The 21,741-nt window shown below is 34.0% G+C and overlaps 3 protein-coding genes across 7 annotated transcripts; 1 reads left to right on the plus strand and 2 right to left on the minus strand.

Moving 5' to 3' along the window:
* Positions 1 to 5,179: 5,179 nt before the first annotated feature.
* Positions 5,180 to 7,513, minus strand: LOC123228806 (50S ribosomal protein L31, chloroplastic). Of its 4 annotated transcripts, none has more exons than XM_044654253.1 (3): positions 7,360 to 7,513; positions 6,915 to 7,284; positions 5,180 to 5,500 (listed from the first exon to the last, which is right to left on the minus strand). In XM_044654253.1, the coding sequence occupies exons 1-2, from the start codon at positions 7,426 to 7,428 to the stop codon at positions 6,937 to 6,939; spliced, it is 417 nt and encodes a 138-aa protein (XP_044510188.1). In that variant the 5' UTR covers positions 7,429 to 7,513; the 3' UTR covers positions 5,180 to 5,500; positions 6,915 to 6,936. The 4 variants fall into 4 exon arrangements, with proteins under 4 accessions (XP_044510188.1, XP_044510189.1, XP_044510190.1 ...); XM_044654254.1 differs by having other exon boundaries at positions 5,448 to 6,035; XM_044654255.1 differs by having other exon boundaries at positions 5,448 to 6,073.
* Positions 7,514 to 9,193: 1,680 nt separating this feature from the next.
* LOC123229511 (glucose-1-phosphate adenylyltransferase large subunit 1-like) lies at positions 9,194 to 13,723 on the plus strand. 2 transcript variants are annotated; one of them, XM_044655370.1, is made up of 14 exons: positions 9,196 to 10,047; positions 10,210 to 10,332; positions 10,472 to 10,645; positions 10,875 to 10,967; positions 11,045 to 11,128; positions 11,239 to 11,294; positions 11,511 to 11,604; positions 11,752 to 11,937; positions 12,067 to 12,147; positions 12,532 to 12,618; positions 12,691 to 12,795; positions 12,972 to 13,078; positions 13,252 to 13,312; positions 13,443 to 13,723. In XM_044655370.1, the coding sequence occupies exons 1-14, from the start codon at positions 9,829 to 9,831 to the stop codon at positions 13,542 to 13,544; spliced, it is 1,572 nt and encodes a 523-aa protein (XP_044511305.1). In that variant the 5' UTR covers positions 9,196 to 9,828; the 3' UTR covers positions 13,545 to 13,723. The 2 variants fall into 2 exon arrangements, with proteins under 2 accessions (XP_044511306.1, XP_044511305.1); XM_044655371.1 differs by lacking the exon at positions 12,067 to 12,147 and having other exon boundaries at positions 9,194 to 10,047.
* On the minus strand, positions 13,695 to 16,216 carry LOC123229512 (mannan endo-1,4-beta-mannosidase 7-like). The gene is made up of 5 exons (XM_044655372.1): positions 15,778 to 16,216; positions 15,453 to 15,647; positions 15,080 to 15,202; positions 14,403 to 14,605; positions 13,695 to 14,312 (listed from the first exon to the last, which is right to left on the minus strand). The coding sequence occupies exons 1-5, from the start codon at positions 16,102 to 16,104 to the stop codon at positions 13,874 to 13,876; spliced, it is 1,287 nt and encodes a 428-aa protein (XP_044511307.1). The 5' UTR covers positions 16,105 to 16,216; the 3' UTR covers positions 13,695 to 13,873.
* Positions 16,217 to 21,741: the final 5,525 nt, after the last annotated feature.

Raw genomic sequence — 21,741 nt, forward strand, 5'->3', positions numbered from 1 at the left:
CATTGTCATATATGATAATATATGAACGAAAATTATATAAAAAAGATAGTTAGAGAAAGAAAATTATTCTTTAACTTTAGGATATGAATTTCTCTTAATCCTCATAACAGAAACGAGATGGGAGTGGAGATATATCCCATGATACAAGAACATGGACAGGGATAGTCATCCTTGCTCCTCCCCTCCCTATTGCGATCTTTACTTGATTTTTATTAACCTCACCATTTTATCTTAAAAGAAGTCTTACAAAAGAAAAAATGTTTTATATGTATCTAATGCCCTTAACTTTTACACATAAGTGGGCCCAAAAGATACAAAGGGTAAATTGTGAATTGACATATCCAGAATGAATCTTATCAAAACAATAGCATGATTAATATATGCTAATCTTTACAAGATGATGAGTAATTAAGATTAGGTAAAGGTGATGCTTTGATTGTTAAAAATTAAGCTTGCGTACAAAAGTAACAATCAGTTGGGGCCCCGTGGAAAACAAATGAAAAAGACCATTGTATATGCCTGCCCAACCTATTATTCTGATAAACCCTATTTGAGGCCAACATTTTCACACTGGGTTTGGGTCTTAATCATGTACTGTGATCAATCATATTGTTTGCCACCAACAACTTTACATGCATGCTGCCATTACTGAACCCTCCGGTTAAGAATTTAAGCAGGGTTAAGTATTCTTTTATAAATTTAAGGCCAAAGGACTATGTCCCACCCAAGGTATACTTTCTTTTTAAATGCACCCCCGTTAATTTTGAAAACCTAATTTACCCACTCATAGACCGTTAAAATTAACTGAGTTAATTAGTTATATTATTTTTCCCTTCAAACCCTAAAAACTAACAATTTCCTCCCATCCCAAGTTTTCAAAAACTATATCTTCCCTCTAAGGTTTCCAAACCTTCAGATCCTATTTTTTTGACGATGATCGACCATCTCTAAGTACTTACTCTCCCTCTCCGACAGCCCCTTTTGGTCATACATCTTCCGACGTCATGTGGCATCTTCGTAGACAAAGATGACGCTTCTTCGTCGAGACGAAGATGACTCATCTTCGTCTCTGAACGAAGACGCGTCGTCTTCATCGACGAAGAAACCTAGGAGGGGAAGACGCCGCATGGTCGAAAAGAGAAGAACGCCAGGGAAGAAGAGACATCGTCTGAAGATCATTAATCATTGTCGAAAAATTCAATCCAAAAGTTTGGAAACCCTGGGGGAGAAAATATTATTTTTGAAAATTTGGGTTGAGGAAAAATTGTTAGTTTTTAATGTTTGTGAGGAAAAATAAAATAAAATTTAAGTTTATTTTTAATATTATAGATAAAATGATAATTTTGCCTTTGAAACCGTTTTTTTAATAGCCTATGGGTAGGCAAATTGGATTTTTAAACTTAACGGAAGGAACGTGGAAAAAAGGCCAAACGACTATGTCCCATCCAAGGTTTGATGTTTTCTCAAGTTTCCACTCTTTAACTATGGAAACACTAAACACCCACTCATGGTCGGTTAGATTTAACAAAACCCTAACGGTGGTAAGGGTAAAATCGTCATTTTCGCTATAATATTAAAAATAAACTAAAATATAATCTAATTTTACCCCCCTAAACTTTAAAAACTAAAATTTTCCCCCAACCTAAGTTTTAAAAAATGACAGTTTCACCCTAGGGTTTGGTTTTGAAATCTCCGACGACCGTTCCGGCTCCATTGTCGACGACCTCTCCCTCCCGAAGCAGCCTCTCCTTTCGGCGAATACTTTCCTCTCATTTGGAGGTTCGATCGGCTTCGTCTTCACCTTGGGAGACAAAGAACTTCGTCGGGGAAGACGAAGTTCTTCGTCTTCCCAGACGAAGACGAAGTCATCTTCGTCTGGGAAGACGGTCGTCTTCCCCGACAAAGTTCTTCGTCTCCCAAGGCGAAGACGAAGCCGATCGAGCCTCCAAATGGGAGGAAAACATTCGCCGGAAGGAGATGCTACTTCGGGAGGGAGAGGTCATCGGCAATGGAGCCGGAACGGTCGTCAGAGATTTCAAAACCAAACCCTATGGTGAAACTACCATTTTTTAAAACTTAGGCTGAGAGAAAATTCTAGTTTTTAAAGTTTAGGGGGACAAAAAGAGATAAAATTTTCAGGCATTAGGGTTTTGTTAAATCTAATCGGCTATGGGTGAGTGTTTGGTGTTTCCATAGTTAAAGGGAGACATTTGAGAAAACATCAAACCTTGGGTGGGAAATAGTCGTTTGGCCTGGAAAAAAAGCATACCTTGGGTGGGACATAGTCCTTTGGCCTAAATTTAATGCTTTTTAGTCCCCACATCACCGTCTTGACTAACAGGGTTTTCCTGGAAGATTGTGTTTGATATTTCTTATTATATTATTACAGAAAGGATACAGAAAATATCCTTTATTCTTATATAAAGTAAAGTATTTTACTTACTACAAACAAACAAGAAGAGTTGAAAGTTTACAACATTCCTTGTAAATATAATCTGATTTAAATTAAAGTATATTCTGATTTGTGTCAATTTAAGGGCCTTGCCTCCACAAATGGGAAATTAAATAAATAAATAAATAAAAAGACCCGTGTCCATTCAGAATGCATAACCAAACATCTCTGCCTCTTTTACCCGGCAATTTATATGCATTATAAATTTATAAGACAGCATCTGCCAGAAGAAACCTGATCTGCAAACCAGCTGTTGACTCAATTATTGCTTAGTCACTCTTGAGTTCGAACAATTTGATTTGAATTCGAATTTGTTGTTACTTAACTTGATGAATTTATTAGTTACCCTCAGTCTCAGTATAATATCAAGAAATTCTTAAAAGTTCCAAATTTTACACTTCTTTTATCTATACCTTCATATATTACAGTTGAACTTTAAATATGGGTTATTTGATAAATATATAAATTCTAAGGTTTAATTTAACTTCTCAAATCAAGTTCAAATTAGTGATAAACCAAAATTCAGTAAATTGACATACCCAGATTTGCATTGTATTCAAAATGAATGTGATTCGAGATTTGATTATTAATCATTTTCACAACACAATTTGCCCAATTACTACATTTTTGAATTCTATATTAATTTTTATGTATTGGGGAGAGCAGTATATTGCATTCTTATGAAGAGGAGAGAAAAAAGTTTTGTTATTTGATTTTTTGCGGTTTTTTTTTTATCTATGATAGTTTCGAGCATTTGGTATGCCTCCAATTGTCTTACTACTATCCTCTAGTTGCCTATGACAATTTATGTAATTGATTGGATCGATTTATCATAAATGGATCTAAACCCAATATAACTCTTTAGTTCAAACTCAAATTTTGCTTAAACCAATCAAAGTCAAGCTAGAGCTTAATAATATACAGTTGGGCATGGTTACAACCCTAACTTGTAAAGTATTTCTTAATGCACAAAGTAAATGAACCAGTATGTCAAAAAATAACTACAACCATTAGATTTAGAGATGATGCAAACATTTTTATAAGCTTTTTCTGATGCATTATTGTAACAGGAAGGTTTCGTATTGCTTTGTCCAAGCGTACACTGGTAAGTGTCGATCCCTGAGAAGCCTTGAATTCGCTTGCTGCCACATGCATGGATCATTGTTCAACTCTGAACATCAGAATTTGGGGCTTGATAGGTTTTGAACAGGTTAAACGAAAAAGGTCTCATACTTTACAGTGACGGCCAAAGTTGCCAAGACCCACCAAATAATAACGAGGCACCGATGTTTTCACCCTATGCCACGTATCCTTTTTTTGTCCAGTTTGATTTGATGGCAGACAGAGGTTCTAGTTTCCAGCATCCTTATCATCCATACTTGAGTTTCGTGTTTGTACATAAATGATTAGTTTGCCAAGAGGGGAATATCTGCAGTTAATCAGTTAATCTTCAGGTTCTGCCTGGCTTGGAGTTCTGGTCCACCAGGACAGATCACCAGAAAAAACTTGTATCAAACAAAAGTTGAGTCTCTTGAGTCAATATAAAATTATAAACCCATTGTCTCTATCTCTCTTGTAAGATGTACTTGGGCCAATAAAAACCTATGATCTTCCTCCCCCTCACAAAGTAAGGCTAAAGCCATCAATATCTCACCAACGATTTGGATTACGCTTAGAGCAAGAAAGAAGGAAAAGTAAACAGAATGTCAAAGGTATAGTGGTTGATATTTGATTATAAAAAGATTGGAAGAAGAAACGCAATTCCTCAAGTAGATAAGATAAACATGCAAAACTCTGGTAAAAGTCAATTGTAGCATACATAGCTTTCAAAGAAGAAACAGAAGGGAACGTGGCAACCAAACAGGTTTAATTTTCTCTTTATTAATTAACTTTACACCCTAATTTCTGATAAATGGATCAGAATAACGTATTAAAGATTGCATCACTCCACTTTGTTGAAATGGAAGTTTCAACAACCTCTATATCCGGAGACTTCGGCAAGGCATGAAGACAACAGCAAAAAATAAGAAAAAAAATTTTGGATCGGAAAATCTTTCTCTAACATTGCCTAATTCCAGGAAATGTTTACTTTGTTTTCTTAAGTGAGATTAAAATTAATTTTTCTTCCAACATTTCTAATTTATTTTTTTTTCTAATCATAAATTTAAAATAATTATGTTGTTATATTGTTTTACTTAATATTTAAAAAAAAAAAACTAATAAAAAATTTAAAAGAGGAGTAAATATACTTGATACATAAGGATTAAAAATGGAATTATATAAATTTTAAAAAGTAAATATGCGTAATATTGTTTTATTATTAATATATATTATGTACATAAAAAAAAAATTACTCTTTTAATTTATTTGTAGATAGTTGTAAGTTAACAACACAAATTCAAGGGTAAGTTAGATTCAAGTTGCTCGAACTTGGCTTAGTGTTTAACTCGAACAAGTCAAGTTTGGGCAAAGGTAGCACTAACTCAAGATCAAATCAAGCTAGCTCGACTCAATTGAATCGTCAACGTTTTGTTAGCTGATTCACCTTCTTTTGGCAGCCTTTTTCCTTCTCAAATGATTCTTTTTTTCAATCTCTGATGACCTTTCTTCTTCTCTAACAACTTATCATCAATCGAATGAGTTAAACTCAATATCAAATTGACTGTTAAGAATTTGATTTAAATTCAAGTTAACGCTTGTATAGGTTCGGCTACTCAAATCCACCCCTGAACAAATCTAATTCATCATAATCTACTAAAATTAGTTGTATTCAGACTACAGATAAAAAAATAAAGAGCCCCTAATAAAGTTTTGGGATACGGAGTTATGAATCATATTCCACTAGATACGGCCTATGATCATCGGCCATTCAATAAAAGCGCATCTAAAAGGAGTTACGAAGAAATAGTCTTAACAACCAGAGGCCCATCTTCATCAAGGAGGCGTAGTTTCCAACCAAACACCGACAAAGAAAGAAATCCTAAAGCAGGAAATTTTACACCAAGAGCTCCATATTCCAGGCACAAAGAGGGCAGTCAAAAGCTCACTCTGGCATATTACAAGTACAGTAAAAAAAATTACAATTTGTAAATACAGTCAAAAGAGAATAAACACAATTTGTTCTGCAGAATTGCAGCAATCTTTTGTTGAATATATTCATCTTGTCTATGGTTTAGGAGGGTGATTTTCTAATTCTTCACTACGTTCTTGTTTCATTTTCAGGATGATAACAGACAATCGTTCATCATTTATATAAATCACAATAATTTGTAGCATAAAAAAACTAGTCCGTACTTAACCCTTGAAAAAAACAGACTGATAATATATGGCTAAACTAAGTGATCATCCACCATACAACACCCTCTCATTCCTCTTCCCTTTTCTCCTTGTTTCCAAAGGTATACTCTACCAGTGAGTACTCTTTTGTTTCTACTTGTTAACTTTCTCTTCTATAATGATCTTTCCCCTGTATCTTCAAATATTTTCACCTAGGTTAGGTCACCAAGTGCGAAAACTAGTTTATATACAAATTCTGACTACCTTGTGGAATGCAGAAATGCCACAGGTGGAAGTAGAAGTCTACCAGATGTGAAGCAAAACATGGTCAGGAAACAATGCGAGCTGAAACAACAGTAATCATCAGTGCAGCAACTGGGAAGGTGTCACAGGGCTTGTCATGGCCCATACCCTCATATTTAAAATGTTACTATGCAACTGTTACCACTGTCTACTTATGACACAACCACGCTCCATGAGAGTTTTTACCAGGTTTCATTTGTAATGCTGCATCTCAAATGTCTTATTTGGGCTAAGCAATGTCTTCCTAGTGTCTACTAAATGAACCATCTATAACTATATCAGTTCTGCTACAAATCTCTTCCCGGTATCTACTAAAGAAGCTGTCAGCAAGTGCACGTAGCAACTATCTTCAATTAGATAATTGTCACTAAAGAAGCTGTCAGCAAGTGCACGGAGCAACTATCTTCAATTAGATAATTGTCACAAAACGGGAATAGGCCTATTATCAAATTTTGAGCACTGGACACCATCACAATAGCGGTGTAATACTTGATCACCATTTTAAATCAGCCAATGCCAGAAGAAATCAAACAAGTGACAAAAGCAAAGAGTAACCATAGTCTATTCCTCAAAAAATGTAATCTGTGGCACTAAATTTGAGTTTCCTCATTAAGTTCAATGATTTTATTTACCCTTTCCCACACCCTTCATCATAAACCAAATTAATAAATTAGTCCGGCCTAGAACTATGAAATTACCAACTGACTACCTAACTACCCAGAAATCAAAATAAATAACAAGAAGACAATAACCAATCTCTACAATATTCAATAATGATAATGTTGTTCAATATCAACCCATATCATACATATTTCCAAAACACAAATACAAGCACTTAATCAAGAAAACGATAACAGACCATTGAAATTCCCAATTTATTTACCTCAAAAATGTAGTAATTGTGTCTACTTCTTCTTGCCTTTTTTAGCAGAAGCAGATTTGCGCTTAGGTGGGAGCACAACCTCACCCGTAAGTACAGGGATTTCCATTATCTCGTCCAATCCTGCATACCTCTTACGGAACTTCTCCACTTGGTCGGCGTCAACAAGAAGAGCAGAGCGGCTGCCCAAGTAGAAGGGATGGTTCCCAGACCAAACATCCACCACGTACTCCTTCCGTGTCCCACCCGTCGTCATCACCAGCTCACCGTTACAATAGACCTTCGCATCCTCGTAGAATTCCGGATGTATGTCCTTCTTTCGACACGTCACAACCTGGGTCCTGTGATTGATTCCCACTGCTGCACATTTTACCTGTATAATAACCCATCGATAAAATAAAACTACGGACGGAAATTGGAGAAGTTAGAAGAAGAACTGTTGTGTTACCTTTTTGGTGGGAAGAATTGGAGTAGAGGGTTTTATTTGGAGGAATGTGTTGGGTAAACTAAGCGCCATTTTCTGTGTTTGTTTGAGGGAGAGACTGAGAGGATTCTCCTTGTTAAGATAAGGGATTCACATACAGAACAAATTGGCTGTGCGAATTTACAAGTGAATCCATTTCCTACTTGGGCTGAGTTTCTCAAGTCTTCTTGGGCTCAGATTTTTGGCCCATCCCTTCACTTGTCCAATTAAAAGTCCCAAAGCATATTCGATCTAACTCTAATAATGATTTTCTTGGTGGGTGATGATTGGACTGGTTAGTCAAATACAATGTTTAAAACCATATTTAGTTCAATAGAGTAACTCGAGCTCAACTCTAATTTAGAATAGTTAATTTAAATTATAATTTGAGCTTAATTTATTCGAGTTAATGAAGAGTTTGTTAAAAAAAACTGTTAGTTTCATTGAAGAAAAAGGGCATTAAGAATGAAGAAAAAATTTTTTTAAAGAATAAGATAAAAAAGAAATAAAATTATCGAAAAAGGTAATCTATTAACAATTTTTTAATAACTTAATCAAATTATGTTATCGCTAATTTTATTTGAATCCGATTCAAATCCGCCTTAGATTAAAAGTGATGGCAGGTGGGTAGGTCACGCTAAGTCTCATTCTTTTTTGTCCTATTGCATTACTTTTATCTCTGTTCTTTTCGGTGACTTGATCGTTTCTCGGTTCAGGTGTCCCGCCTCGGTCTAACTGGTGGTGGGCTTGCAAATGAATTATTTGCTTCTTCACTCTCATTAACATTCTCGTCCACACGTAAATGATTCTCCCCTTTTCCTTTTGCCAACCGTCATTCAAGCTTCAAGCTTCAAGCTTGTAACCAGAGCAACCCAAATTGCTTCTTCTCACTGCTGACTTGCGGTTGTTACTGTTCATATCTGATACTGAAAGACGAGATGGATATTGAAAAGTCAGTACCTAAATTTGAATGATTTTAATGTAAGATCTTTATAATAAATATAAATTCTTTAAATAAATTTAACAATTTTTTTTTCTCTCTCTCGTGTCTTAGTTGCATCTTTTATAATAACTAGTGATTTCTTTATCTAAATTTTTCTCGTAAGTTTTGTTGTTCAATCATAAATATCTGTTTTAATTATTTTTTAAATTAAAGAATCACCTTATTTTTAATTTTTTTACACTACAAAAATTCTTTTTACTTAAAAAAATATATTAGAATTTTTTTTTCTTTACGAGTCCTTATATAAGTTGTATTAACTAAAGTATTTAAAAAAAGTTTATTGTAATAATATTTTTGTTTAATATTTACAATGAATATATATATATATATATATATATATATATATATATATATATATATATATATATATATATATATGTGTGTGTGTATACACGGTTTGAAAAGAAGATAACCACTATCTTCCAAGTGGCATTGACGGCTGATGACATCCCATTTGGGTTTTCAGTCAACTCGACGTAAACAAAGAAAGCTGATTATACTGTCATATGACCTCAGCGATGGAGACAAAAGCCGGTGACACTGACAGCCGCGTGGTGAGATATCAGTATGTTTTCTCTGAAAAATATCACGTATACGATGTTCGTTTGTGGTTCACCATCGCCCACCTGTATCGGAGGTCCTCATTTTAGAAGACGAAATTTATGAACTGCAGAGTAACGTGGCAATCGCTTGTTAATACAAATTTCATCATGTGAATAACGTTAACTTGCTTTTAATGGAGATTGCGATGTATTATGATCAATCAAAAATTATTAAATGAGGGAAAAATATGATTTTTATTAAAGACTCAAAAATATTATTTGTATTTGAGTTTGGAATGGATTGGACTCGTTCAAATGCCATAAAATTCTGTAGCGACTGACTGCACACTGAAGGCGGAATAAACAGCAGCATATCTTCAAATATTACTATTAAATCAATACAAGATCGCTCTGTTTCTCGTGACGGCTCACATGCCAATAAACCAAACCGATTCACATTACCCTTTTTTTAACCATTTAATATTTCTTCACTTTCTCTTCTCAGCCATAACCAGCACGGCCACTAATCACTGCCCATTTCTTTTTTTTTTTTCTCTGTTTTTGTTTTTTAGTTTGTAAAATCTCGGGGATCCAAGCAGTGTATTACTATTCCTAGTGTTTTATATTATTTCTAGTATTTAAATCTGAGTGCTTCTGATTCTACTGTGTAAACAGATCAGTGATCTCGGCGTTAATGTGATCAGTGTTTCAGCTACATTTGTGTAGTTTGTGTTTGTGAAAATTTTGGGACCATTTACAGAGTAATTTTTACTTTTTTTTCATGGGGTCATCATGCCATTGATTATATAAGATTCCAGATTCCTTTAATTTCATATTCTAGATTCTCTTCCCCGGTAGAATATTCACAGAACATCTCAATTGTCTAATTTTTTTTTCTTTTTAAATCTGATGGATTCCTGCTGTGTTGCATTAAAGGCAAATGCTCATCCTATTGTTAGTAAAGGAAGTAGTGGGATTTGGGGAGAAAGTGTGAAGGGGAGTCTTAATGGCAGGGTATTGAGTTGTCATTTATGGAAGAGCTTGAAAACAGAAAAGCTGGTTAAAGAGGCTAGTAAGCCTGGGGTTGCTTACTCTCTTCTCACACCTGATATTGACAAGGAGAGGATGGTAAGTGCATATATTGTGATGCACTTGTAAACTTCACTAATAAAAATTTTCTTTTAACAGATGGATGTGCAGTATAGAATAAATAGAAAGATTGCACCTATTCATTTATTTTCTTGTCCTCTTGAAATGGTGCTTACCATTGTATTTGAATTTTGGTTTCAGTCTTTTGGGGCTCCGCAGTTTCAGACTCAAGAAGCAGATCCAAAGAAGGTGGCTTCGATCATTTTGGGTGGAGGTGCAGGGACACGTTTGTTTCCTCTTACTGGAAAAAGGGCTAAGCCAGCGGTAAAACTTTACTGAAACATGTTTTCATCTGCATTCAGTTATATCTAAACTTTAATCCTCTGGTAATTGGTACGTAGCCAGTTGGATCATTTTTGTAAGTTTTGATTTGAATTTTGTAACGATTTGATTTGATGTGCAGGTTCCAATTGGAGGATGTTACAGGTTAATAGACATCCCAATGAGTAACTGCATTAACAGTGGCATAAAAAAGATTTTTATTATGACACAGTTTAACTCCTTTTCCCTCAATCGGCACTTAGCCCGGACTTATAATTTTGGAAATGGTGTGAATTTTGGAGATGGGTTTGTGGAGGTAAGATAATTTTGGTTGAAGAGCATATTAATAATTTGATGTTTCCAACATTTTACCCAATTTCTATTCCCTATTTATAGCTATACTCTAAAGCAATCTGAAATTTGTATATTGGTTGTAAAATGATTCTAAAATTAGTATAAAGTTATCCTCATAATTTAAACATGGTATTTTCTTAATTATTCTATTCTTAAAAATCCTTCATGAACCAATTATGTTTGATGAGCAGGTTCTAGCTGCCACTCAAACACCTGGAGAAGCAGGGAAGAAGTGGTTCCAAGGAACAGCAGATGCTGTGAGGCAATTCGTATGGTTATTTGAGGTGGGTGTTTAGAATTTATAATTCACATTGGAATTCTGGGTTAAGGGGACTAAATGGGTATTTTCTGATTCATGCAGGATACCAAGAATAAGAATGTGGAGCACATACTGATCTTATCTGGTGATCATCTTTATAGGATGGACTATAGAGATTTTCTGCAGGTACTCATTTAAAGTCTTGCAGATAAGAGTATTGCACCCTATACCATTATTTATAATTTGGAATTTGAAAACAAGGAAAGCCTGCTGATCAACCACATTTTTGCTTGCAGAAGCATATTGATAGTGGTGCTGATATTACTGTATCTTGTGTGCCAATGGATGACAGGTGTGTCTTAATTGATTAATTGCCATCCTGTGATCCTATAGAAACATTCAATAGTTATAATTGTTGTACGGATATCACTGATCTTTCTGACTTCTTTAGCTAAGATGAAGTTGTTCTTTCTTGTTGAAAAGTTGTTTCTACTATTAGTTCCATAAAAGTATAGATAGATGCTTTACTGCAAGATTTTTAGTCCATCTCAATCTTATTGTCTTGCAGCCGGGCATCTGATTACGGACTGATGAAGGTTGACAGCACAGGGCGAATCATACAATTCTCAGAGAAACCTAAGGGTCCTGACCTGAAAGCAATGGTAATTAAAAGATATCATGTCATTGGTTGATCAAGACTTTCTTCACTCGCTCTTGCTCAGTATTCTTCTTTTCCAGATGCTATAAAGATCCATCATCTATTGCTTCCTGTCTAATCTTGGTTCTTGTTATTGCACGTTTGACTGCAGCAAGTTGATACCACTCTCCTTGGGTTGTCCATGCAAGAAGCTGTCAAATTACCATACATTGCATCAATGGGTGTTTATGTGTTTAGAACTGATGTCCTACTAAAGCTTCTCAAATGTAGCTACCCCACATGCAATGACTTTGGCTCTGAGATAATTCCATCTGCTGTTAAGCACCATAATGTCCAGGTGTGATACTCTCCAAATTGGAACTCTTCAATCATTTTATTTTTATTCCATAGTGTCTATATTGTTTGTGAGCTATGCTTTAATATGGTGATCAAGCTGCTGAGATTTAGGAGTGTTTTACATTGCCAGGCATATTTATTCAATGACTACTGGGAAGACATTGGAACTATTGAGTCCTTTTTTTATGCCAACTTGGCCCTCACAGAACAGGTTGATATAACTTTGACTAAAAACTTTCTATGAACTACTGATTCTTTCCACAGGCTAAATCTTTTAACACAAGCAAATCCATATTCAGCCACATGAAGTAACTTCGTGTTATAAAATTATCAAGAAACATGTGATAACTATAAAGTTCTGCAAATGGGGGAAAACTTTTTAAGCCAGCTAACAAATATGAAAATCATTAGATTACTCAATTATGCCAGTAAAATAGATTATCTTTTTCTTATTTGGTTCACTTTGAAATATTATATCAGAAAGTTTCAGGGAGCTAGAAAAAGGGTAGTAGCCCTCTTCCAACAGAAACTTTATTTTACTTTCAGCAGAGTCATGCATGATTCTTTGAACTAATCACATAGCTTCCTTTTGCAGCCCCCCAAGTTCGAATTTTATGACCCCAAGACGCCTTTCTACACTTCTCCTCGATTTTTACCACCAACAAAAGTTGATAAATGCAGGGTATGATTTTGAACTTTATACCATGACGTTTCGTTTGGTTATTGCATCTTATAGTTCAGTTGCCTGTTGCAGATTTTGGATGCTATAATTTCACATGGTTGCTTCTTGCGAGAGTGCAGTGTGCAGCACTCCATAGTGGGTGTGCGCTCACGTTTAGAGACTGGAGTTGAGCTTCAGGTGAGCTATAATTTATTTTTTATGTTATAGGCTAACCTCCTTTGTACTATATTCAAGGCCACTAGCAGAATTCTAGACTACATTACAGTTAATTTTGCTGCAAACATGGCTGTTGCATTACCATTTTGGAATAGACATCTAACTGGTACTCTTTCATGGAATATGTGTCTGTCCAGAAAACTATGATGATGGGTGCAGACTTCTACCAAACTGAATCTGAAATTGCATCTCTGCTTGCGGAAGGAAAGGTTCCGATTGGTGTTGGGCAGAATACTAAAATCAAGTTAGTATTTGATTAAGCCTACCTCCCTCTTTCTCTATTTCTCCCTCTGCAATCACACAACAAATCCAGAAATGGACTAGGGGTCATATTATATGGTTATTGATACCTCATAAATTTGGTATTATTCATATTTTCATATATATATATATATATGTTTCTTTTTCATTTTGAAGGAATTGCATCATAGACAAGAATGCCAAGATTGGAAAAAATGTCATTATTGCAAATGCTGATGTAAGTGCACATTTCTCTGCTGAGTCTTATAAGAGAACTCTTAACCATCCAAATTACAAGATAGTAGTGTTTTAAATCTTGGTTGACTATAATATCCTTAACTTTTCAACAAAATGCTTTAACTTCTTAGGGTGTTGAGGAAGCCGAGAGACCAAAAGAAGGATTTTACATAAGGTCTGGGATTACAGTCATTCTGAAGAATGCAACAATCAATGATGGAACAGTTATTTAGAATCTGTGAAGGCTTCCTAGAGCTGCCACTGCTGACCAAGTTCGCAATGGTAACTGAGAGGATTTGGCCTGCTGTCCTTCACAAGTTTACAGTGAAAAAGTAGTACTCACGTTTATGTATGTAAATTGCAAGTTGTGACTCACAAGACCATTAATAAATCACAGAACTCTTTCAGGCCATACTTTTGCTTAGATTAAGTAATAGTTTTCCATTTCTTAATGAGAATTTCCCTCTGTTAAGTCAAATATACAGTAACATACAAGGAATCCTTAAACATTTTAATATGATTTTACCACTATACGCTATCTTCACTACTGTCTCTCAATTTCTCAGTTTCTGTTATTTCTGCCACCCTTCCCAGCCCTTCCAGCATTCCTGGCTCTCTTCCACTTCTCAATGTTTCTCAGCCTCGCGAACATCTTTCGAATCTTGTTCAGCTTTTGAGATTGATCAAAGATGATGCCTTCTGTTGATGGGTTCTTGCTGAAGATCACCTCATACCCATCTCCATAAGAGTCCATTCCTTCGGTTAAAAGTTGCCAGAACATGCTACCAGCAGCCGCACCTCCACCCCTAGCAGAATAATAAGTCGCCGAGTAAACTATATTAAAAATCTGGTCCCTTTGGCTGACACTAGAAGTTCTCAAAGATTTTCCAAACTCTGCCAAGATAATTGGCTTCTGAAGAATGTTCTGTGCATCTTGGATATGAATGTTCAGCCAATCGTTCAGAAATGAAAGCTGGCTTTCTTCACTTGAGTTGGGCAGCCTGTCCATGAAAAATTGACTCATTTCTAAGAAAGGGATATCATCTATGTATTTCTATTTATAAAAATATAACTTTGTACTGATAAACTACCATTGGTCAGGATAAGAGTGAACTGTAGCAAAGTCAATGCCAGGGATTTGATTATTAGTAATGAAATCAGTTCCCACTTGAAAATTTGGATTGTATTGCTGCTTCTCAGATGATGATGGTCCATAGAAACCTTCCAAACCAACTTCTAGCAAGTGATTTCCATCAACAGATTTCAAGTAAGAAGCCATCTCGGTAATCCAGTCCTGTAAAAAGATACAAATATAAATAAACTCAAAAGAGTTTTTGTTTTGATTTTCTTTTTCGTTCGGTTGCCTTCACTGTATTAGATTGTCTTCACGAGTGAGCCATCAATTTCATAACCAAATTTTTTCTGATATAGAGACTCTTCTTACTAATCGGCCAGCCTAAGTTGTGAGGCAGATAAAATACTAGTAAAGAAATTAAATGCCCTCCTCTGTGTACAAGTCAATTCTTACTTTTATAGGTGACCAAAGTATACTTGCTACAACTTTTCTCCCGATAATTTTACAGCTAAAACCTACTCCACTTTTATGAGCAGCCACTGGTTAACAGAGTTAGGTGACATTAATATTAAGAAATTTAGTTCAAGAAATAAAGTCTTACACAAATGCAAAAAATGACGTAGCATTGCAAAAAATATCAATATAGAGTATTAAGCACAGAATTAAAAGAGATGGGGAGATTTCTCCGGTGACCTGCATGGTCTTTCCTGATAGATCTGCTTTGCATCTTGGCTCATTCATAAGCTCCCAGGCCATTATTGTTGGCTCATCCTTGTAAACAACTCCAGTCACAGTATTTCTTCTTGTGAGGACAGCCTAGCACAAAAATTAAGAAACTTTATCAATTGATTCAACAATGGAAAATAAACTACCAAATCCAATTCTTCACATTAAACTATCCTGAAATATCTAAATACAATTCTATAATTGATTCTGCAAAGGTTTATCTACCCTTTGTGAACTTGCTAAGTAATGGAAAAACTTATCACCCCGGATGGAAGGCTTCTCAGAAAGATTGCAATAACAAGATTAATGATGCTTAGAGATGGTATCAAGAATGGCTCACCTTGATATGATTCTTGTAGAATTGCTTCACGACAGAGTTTGTAAAGAAGTCATCATCAGATGAAATAGATTGCCCCTGGCTTCTTGCCCAGTTCACATACTGTTTCTTGCCCCCAAATTGGTCGTAGTTATTCACCAAACTCAACACTAACTTAATACCATGTTTTTGAGCTTCTGATATGACAAAATCCAGTCCCTTTGAACCAGAGTGAAAACCGAAACCATTAAGAAAATAAAACCAAACAAAAGAAAAAAATTACACCATAAATGGTGTCCTGGGTTAAAAACATAATAGGAAAAAGATAACAGAGATATAGAGTTGTTACCTGGAACATTTGTTCATTATATGAACCCGGAGAATACTGTAGAGGGCTATCACCACCATCACTGAAAGCCCAGGTTCTTGCCATTGAGAGGCCATGATCCCTAGCTTGTTGAAATACAGATGAAACTTTGCTTTTAAGATATGGATTAGCTCCAAGGTTCATGAGCCAATAGGCATTAAATCCATTTGCATAAAATGGGCTTCCATTCAACATCAAGTGCACTCCGTTTGTTCTGATGAACCCATCTTCTGCTTTCACTTGAACGAGTATCCCCTCCTCCTGGATCAACAAAAAGATGAAGAAAACCAACAGACTCCAGTGCTTCATTTTGTCTTCTCAGTTTTTGAACAAAGATTGTATGATATTGTAGCTGCTTATATATGGCTGTGGTTTCACTAAAAATAAGTAAATATAGTTGTTGACAGTGCCATGTCCACTCAATTCGGTGTAGTTAAAAGCCCAAACTGGCCTTCCTTATGTGGCTTAACTGCACCAAAAGTATGAGTTTAAGGCCGTCCCTATACCTGTTATATAACAGTAACTTGTAGATTCTCCTATTTGAAAGAACAGAATACAGGATTTACAGATTTACCAAAATTAGTGAAAGGGTTTCGAAAACTGTGTGATTATTATCTATACCGTGTACATTACAACACAAGTTAATGGACTGTATTTTTCTACCTTTTTATGGCAGACTGTCTGCATCATTTTCCGTTTTTAGCTTCAATCAATAAGTGAATTTGAGGAGGAAAAAACTGCCCCCTTGCGGCAAATTTAGAACTCTAGCCTATACAGAATTCAGCAGGGAAGCTGAGTGGCATCCATTTTAGCTTACGCGTGAATGTAAAAGCCAGAGTTCACACTGTATAGAAAGTAAGGTAAAACCGTAAAAGTAGAGCCATTCTTTAAATTTCTAGCGTAAATCACGGCGACAATTAGAAATTTAAAAAATTAAAAAAAAAAAAAAGCTTTCACTTCTTTGACGCACTCCCCATTAAAGACGCTGTGTACACGACTAAATGCGTTTAAATTGACAATAAGAGTTACATGTTGACTTGAAAACTCACAACCCTTTGTGACTTGAGATATTTAGAGCTGTATGTGAACTAAAATGAATCTCAACATGGATTGCCTCTAACCCAATCCAGTGTATAATAGTCAGTCCAAGTCAAAGATAATATTAAACGGAAGATAAGGCTGGATTCGAGCGGAACTCAAGTTCACACGTCAAATTCACTATAAATAAGTTTGAGTTCGATTCGTTTTGAGTTTAAGTTCGATTGGAGTTCAATTCGAACTCCAGTTTTAATTAATTTATTATTAAAATGATATTATTAAAACGATATTATTTTGTATCAAAACTTTTAACGTGTAAGTTTGACGAGCAATTTGAGCTAAACTAAACTTTCAAACTAAAGTTTTAATTTAAACAATTATGTTTAAATCAAATTGAATTAACTTGTTTCAAATTCAACCATAAAAATGTTGATAATCTTTTGGTTGATGAAGCTCTGTGTGAAGGTTAAGTATGAGCGGCTAGCATGAAATCATATCCCAATATGTTGGTTTTCTGAGTGGAGATTACAAAAAAACAAAATTTCAAAAGGGCAATCAAATCCAAGCAAAGAAAGGAATAAAGTGGAGGTTGGAACTTGGGAGAAGGCATTTAGTCCACTAAAGTAAAAAGTGTTAAAAGAAAAAGAAAACTTTAACTCTCTTGGTCATTGTGCCTTGCTTCCATGCTCTTCATTTTCTCCATTCCCACTCTCATAAATTATCTTTACTTGCTCTTTTGCATTTGCTTTAGGATTTCTCATAAAATCCCAACAAATATTTCAGACAATCTTTAATCTCAAAGATCAAATGATGCTCCACCTGACCCAACTGGGTCATCATGTTTTAAATGTAGAAAAACCTTTAAATGACTTTCAGAAGGACTATGCAGGCCATTTCCACAATTTAACTCAAGATTTTGAGATTTTGTCAGCCAACAAGGTTTTCGTATCTACACTTAACACTAACCCGGTGAAGGGATCAATTCTAGATCAATCAATGATCAAATTAATAAATTGTTTAACGGAAATATTTTATTTTTTTGTTTTGCTGATATGTATTTATTGTTTCATTGTCTGTAAGACTAAAACAACATTTTTTTTGAATATATAAAATTATGTCAAAAAACCCTAATCACGTATTAGTTTTTTATATTTTTTTTGGGTCATATGCTTCTTCATTTACAACTACTTTCAATAAAAAAAATTATCATTTTAATATTTTATCAATATTAATTTTATTATTTTTAGCATTGATGTTATCATTTGATTCATCCTTATGTCAGTCTTATTATTTTCAATATCAACATCAAGATTGAATTCATTTCCTGTGCTAACCTTATCATAAACTGATGTTTCACCTAAAAAGTGACACAAATTATTCATCAAACCTAGATTTAAGAAGATCAAATGGCTAAAATCATTGCACCGTCACCATCCACATGTCCCAGTCGGATCGATGAAACCAATCTGAGTTTTAAAACGCTGTCTGCCAATTGAATAATAGTTCTTTCATACGAAACCTAGATGTGACCAAACCTGAGTGCATTTGACTTGACACACTTTCTATGTTAGAAAGATAGCAGGAGCCACGTGAGAATCGGCTCCACTTTCTACACTTTTGCTATAAGCAATATTAAAATTCATATGCTTGTCAAAAAAATAAAATAAAATTCATATGAATCTCAATATGCTGCTGCCACGTACGTCTCAATCCTTCATTAATTTCAGTTTCTTCTGTCTCTTCTCATTCTAAGAACAACAGCGGCACCGACCTGGGCGCCTGGCGTAACTTGTGCGCCGGGGCCTCCTGGTGTGCCATGTCTGGTCCTTCCAACGCGTAAAGCAATTAATTTCATGTACTTGGACTTGGACTGGATGTGATGTAATGTCCTGAAGCCCATGTTATGTTTGTAGATTTCATAGTAAAATCCCTGACCCACCACTGTATCAGCGGATGATGGTTTGTCAAAAATATATTACATATATAAATATAAAAATTAAAATTTATATTACATAAAATTAATAAAATTATATTAAAATTTAATTTATTGTATTTATTTACCATTTATTTATAATCATCTATAATAATTATATTTGTGAGAGAATATTATAGAATAAAAAAAAATTTCATATCTAATAAAAATAAATAAATTAAATAATATATAAATATAATAAATTAAATTTTAATATAAATTAATTAATTATATATAATATAAATTAGAACTTCTATTTTTATATACCGGATATATTCTGACACAGATTGAGATAGCAAATGGGAAGTGATCGTTTTCTTAGCCTTATTGACGGTATGCCAGAGAGATAGATAACCAAGAGCGTGGGCCCTCGTGGACCACACACGCAAGCATTTATAGCAAAATTTGAAGTAGACGTTTATGAATGGTATTAAAAATTGGACTGAATTGATCTATTCGATGAATTGAATTTTCAATCTTTAATCAAATTGATTTTAATTTACTTAAAAATTATATTTGTTATTAAATTAAATTAAACTGTTCGGAAACATCTACTTGGACTAGATGTAAAATTGGGTTTAATTTGGTCAATATAAAAATATTTTTTTCAAAAATTTATTTTGAAAACTTGAACTCAATATCTTATTTCTCGCATTATTTCAAGTTATTATGAAAATTTAAACCCAATAACTTATTTATCACTTTTGAAGATATAACATGTGTGGAATTGGGTTATACAAAATATTCACTATGACCCAAACTAATCTTATTTTAATGATAAATAAGTCAAATTATATAATTAATGATAATTATATAAAATATTTTTAAATAATATGTTAAATAATTAGTCAATATAACTACCGATTAATCAATTTGATCACTGGTTAGGCCAAACCACTCCCTTCATCAGGTCAATATCCAATTTGATTATAAAAGCATTGTTTTTATGAATTAATTAGATGAATTGGTTTAAACCAAGGTTAGTTTTTGCATCATAATTCAATGTATCATTAAATGTGAGTCTTCTTTAATGCCTAAACTTATAAAGACTTTGTATCTAGAACAAATATCATGTATTTATAATAGTACTAATTTAATTGTTAATAATAATATATTATCGTATAATTAAATATTATTTTTTATTAATTTAAAATTATTTAATTATATAATAATATATTATTATTTATCCTCATATTCATTTTAATAACACACGTGGTTTAAGATCGATGTACAGCAACTTGTTCTGGGCTTTTGGAAAATTACTATGCCCAACCTGATCCCCAGGTGAACCCACAATGGAATAATGTGTAGAATTGGGTTAAAGACCCTGGAAGATTTTAACCCTTCAAATGGGAAGGCTCAAATCAGGCCTGTCAATATGGCCTCCATGTGTCGATGCCTCACTTAATTTCGGTGCTGTATGGACATAAAAAATGGGGTCTATAAACTTTTTTATCAATAATATTTATATGTGTATACTTTTTTATATATAATTTAAATGCATAAATAATATATTATTATATTATAAAATGTTAAGTGTGAAATTACATTTTTCCATCAGAGGTTTGGTCAAAATTTTTTTTCAAAAAATAGTAATTTCATTATAAAAAATTTTGAAAAATTAAAAAAGAAGAACCTTTTATAAATTTATCTTAATGTTTAAATATGATAGTTTAACTATTTTGTAAATTTAAAAATATGTCATTCTTTCCCTACTAAGATTTGAAAATTCTAATTTTGATCGTCGAGTAAAATTTCACCGTCATAATCCTTCACCACCTATAACAATTCAACCACATTCACCACTCACATGTCTTTGTTGATTCTTCTTATTGATGAAGAAGTCATGGCTTCCAATGTTAAAGTCATAGTTTTTACTTGTCGGTAACACATTAGTGGCAACATTTTTTGGGAGGGTGGCTTGGAAATTTAGAATTGTGATGTTGTTTGCCGAGTTAAGGGGGTGGTGTCTCAATGGTGATGGATCAAGACACCCAAGATGAAGTGGGTGAGAGCAAAAGGAAACGAAAAGATAAGGGTTCTAATTAATTGAAGGCCAAAGGACACTGAAAATTATTTTTTTTAAGTTCTTCTCTTTAACTTAAAAACTAAAGTATTCACTTATTTATTAAATTTAGAGTTATTATTAGAGGTAAAATCGTTATCTAATTAAATATATTAAAAAATATTGAAAAAACTAAAAAATTATTATATTTTTTATCTAAATTTAAAAACTAACAATTTCACCTCGCTCAAAGTTTGAAAAATGACCATTTATCCCCTAAGTTTTTTTTCCTCTCTTTGATGAATTGATCCTTCTTTACCGTCAACATTCTTCTTTCTGATCGACTTCTCTCTCCCTCCAATCTTGGCATTGCCCTTCTCTGGTTTGATGAAGATGATTTGTCTCTCAAACAAAGGTGACAAATTATCTTTGTCAGACCAGGGGATGGTGGTGCATGAGATTGGGAGGGAGAACGTCGAAGATTAGGAAAGAGCAGTTTGCCAGAAATAGGAGAAAAAAATCCTATAGGAGAAATAATCATTTTTTAAACCTTGGGTGGGTGGAAAGAATAAATCCTTTGGCCTTAAACGAAAACAAAACATATTTTTTTGAAAGCAATGCAAAATTTTGGACTGAATCGATAAATTTATGTAAGCCATACTAATTTACAATCTCCTTGATAATTTCTCTAATGAGAAATATTCCTAATGAATCTTAACGAGGTTTCTGTAAGAGGTAATTTCTTACCATTTTTTACGCTTATATTGATAAATTTAATAATTTTGAAACGAATATTTGAAAGTTCTATAGAATTTAAAAAAAAAAAATGTTGACTGGATCGGACCTACCAGGTGTGATGCCGGAATCCCCACAACCATCATTTTCACCTCTTTCCTCGTTCATTTTTGCAGAACAAAAATTAATCAACATA

The sequence above is a fragment of the Mangifera indica genome, chromosome 11, assembly GCF_011075055.1.
Source record: "Mangifera indica cultivar Alphonso chromosome 11, CATAS_Mindica_2.1, whole genome shotgun sequence".
Taxonomy (NCBI): Eukaryota; Viridiplantae; Streptophyta; class Magnoliopsida; order Sapindales; family Anacardiaceae; genus Mangifera; species Mangifera indica.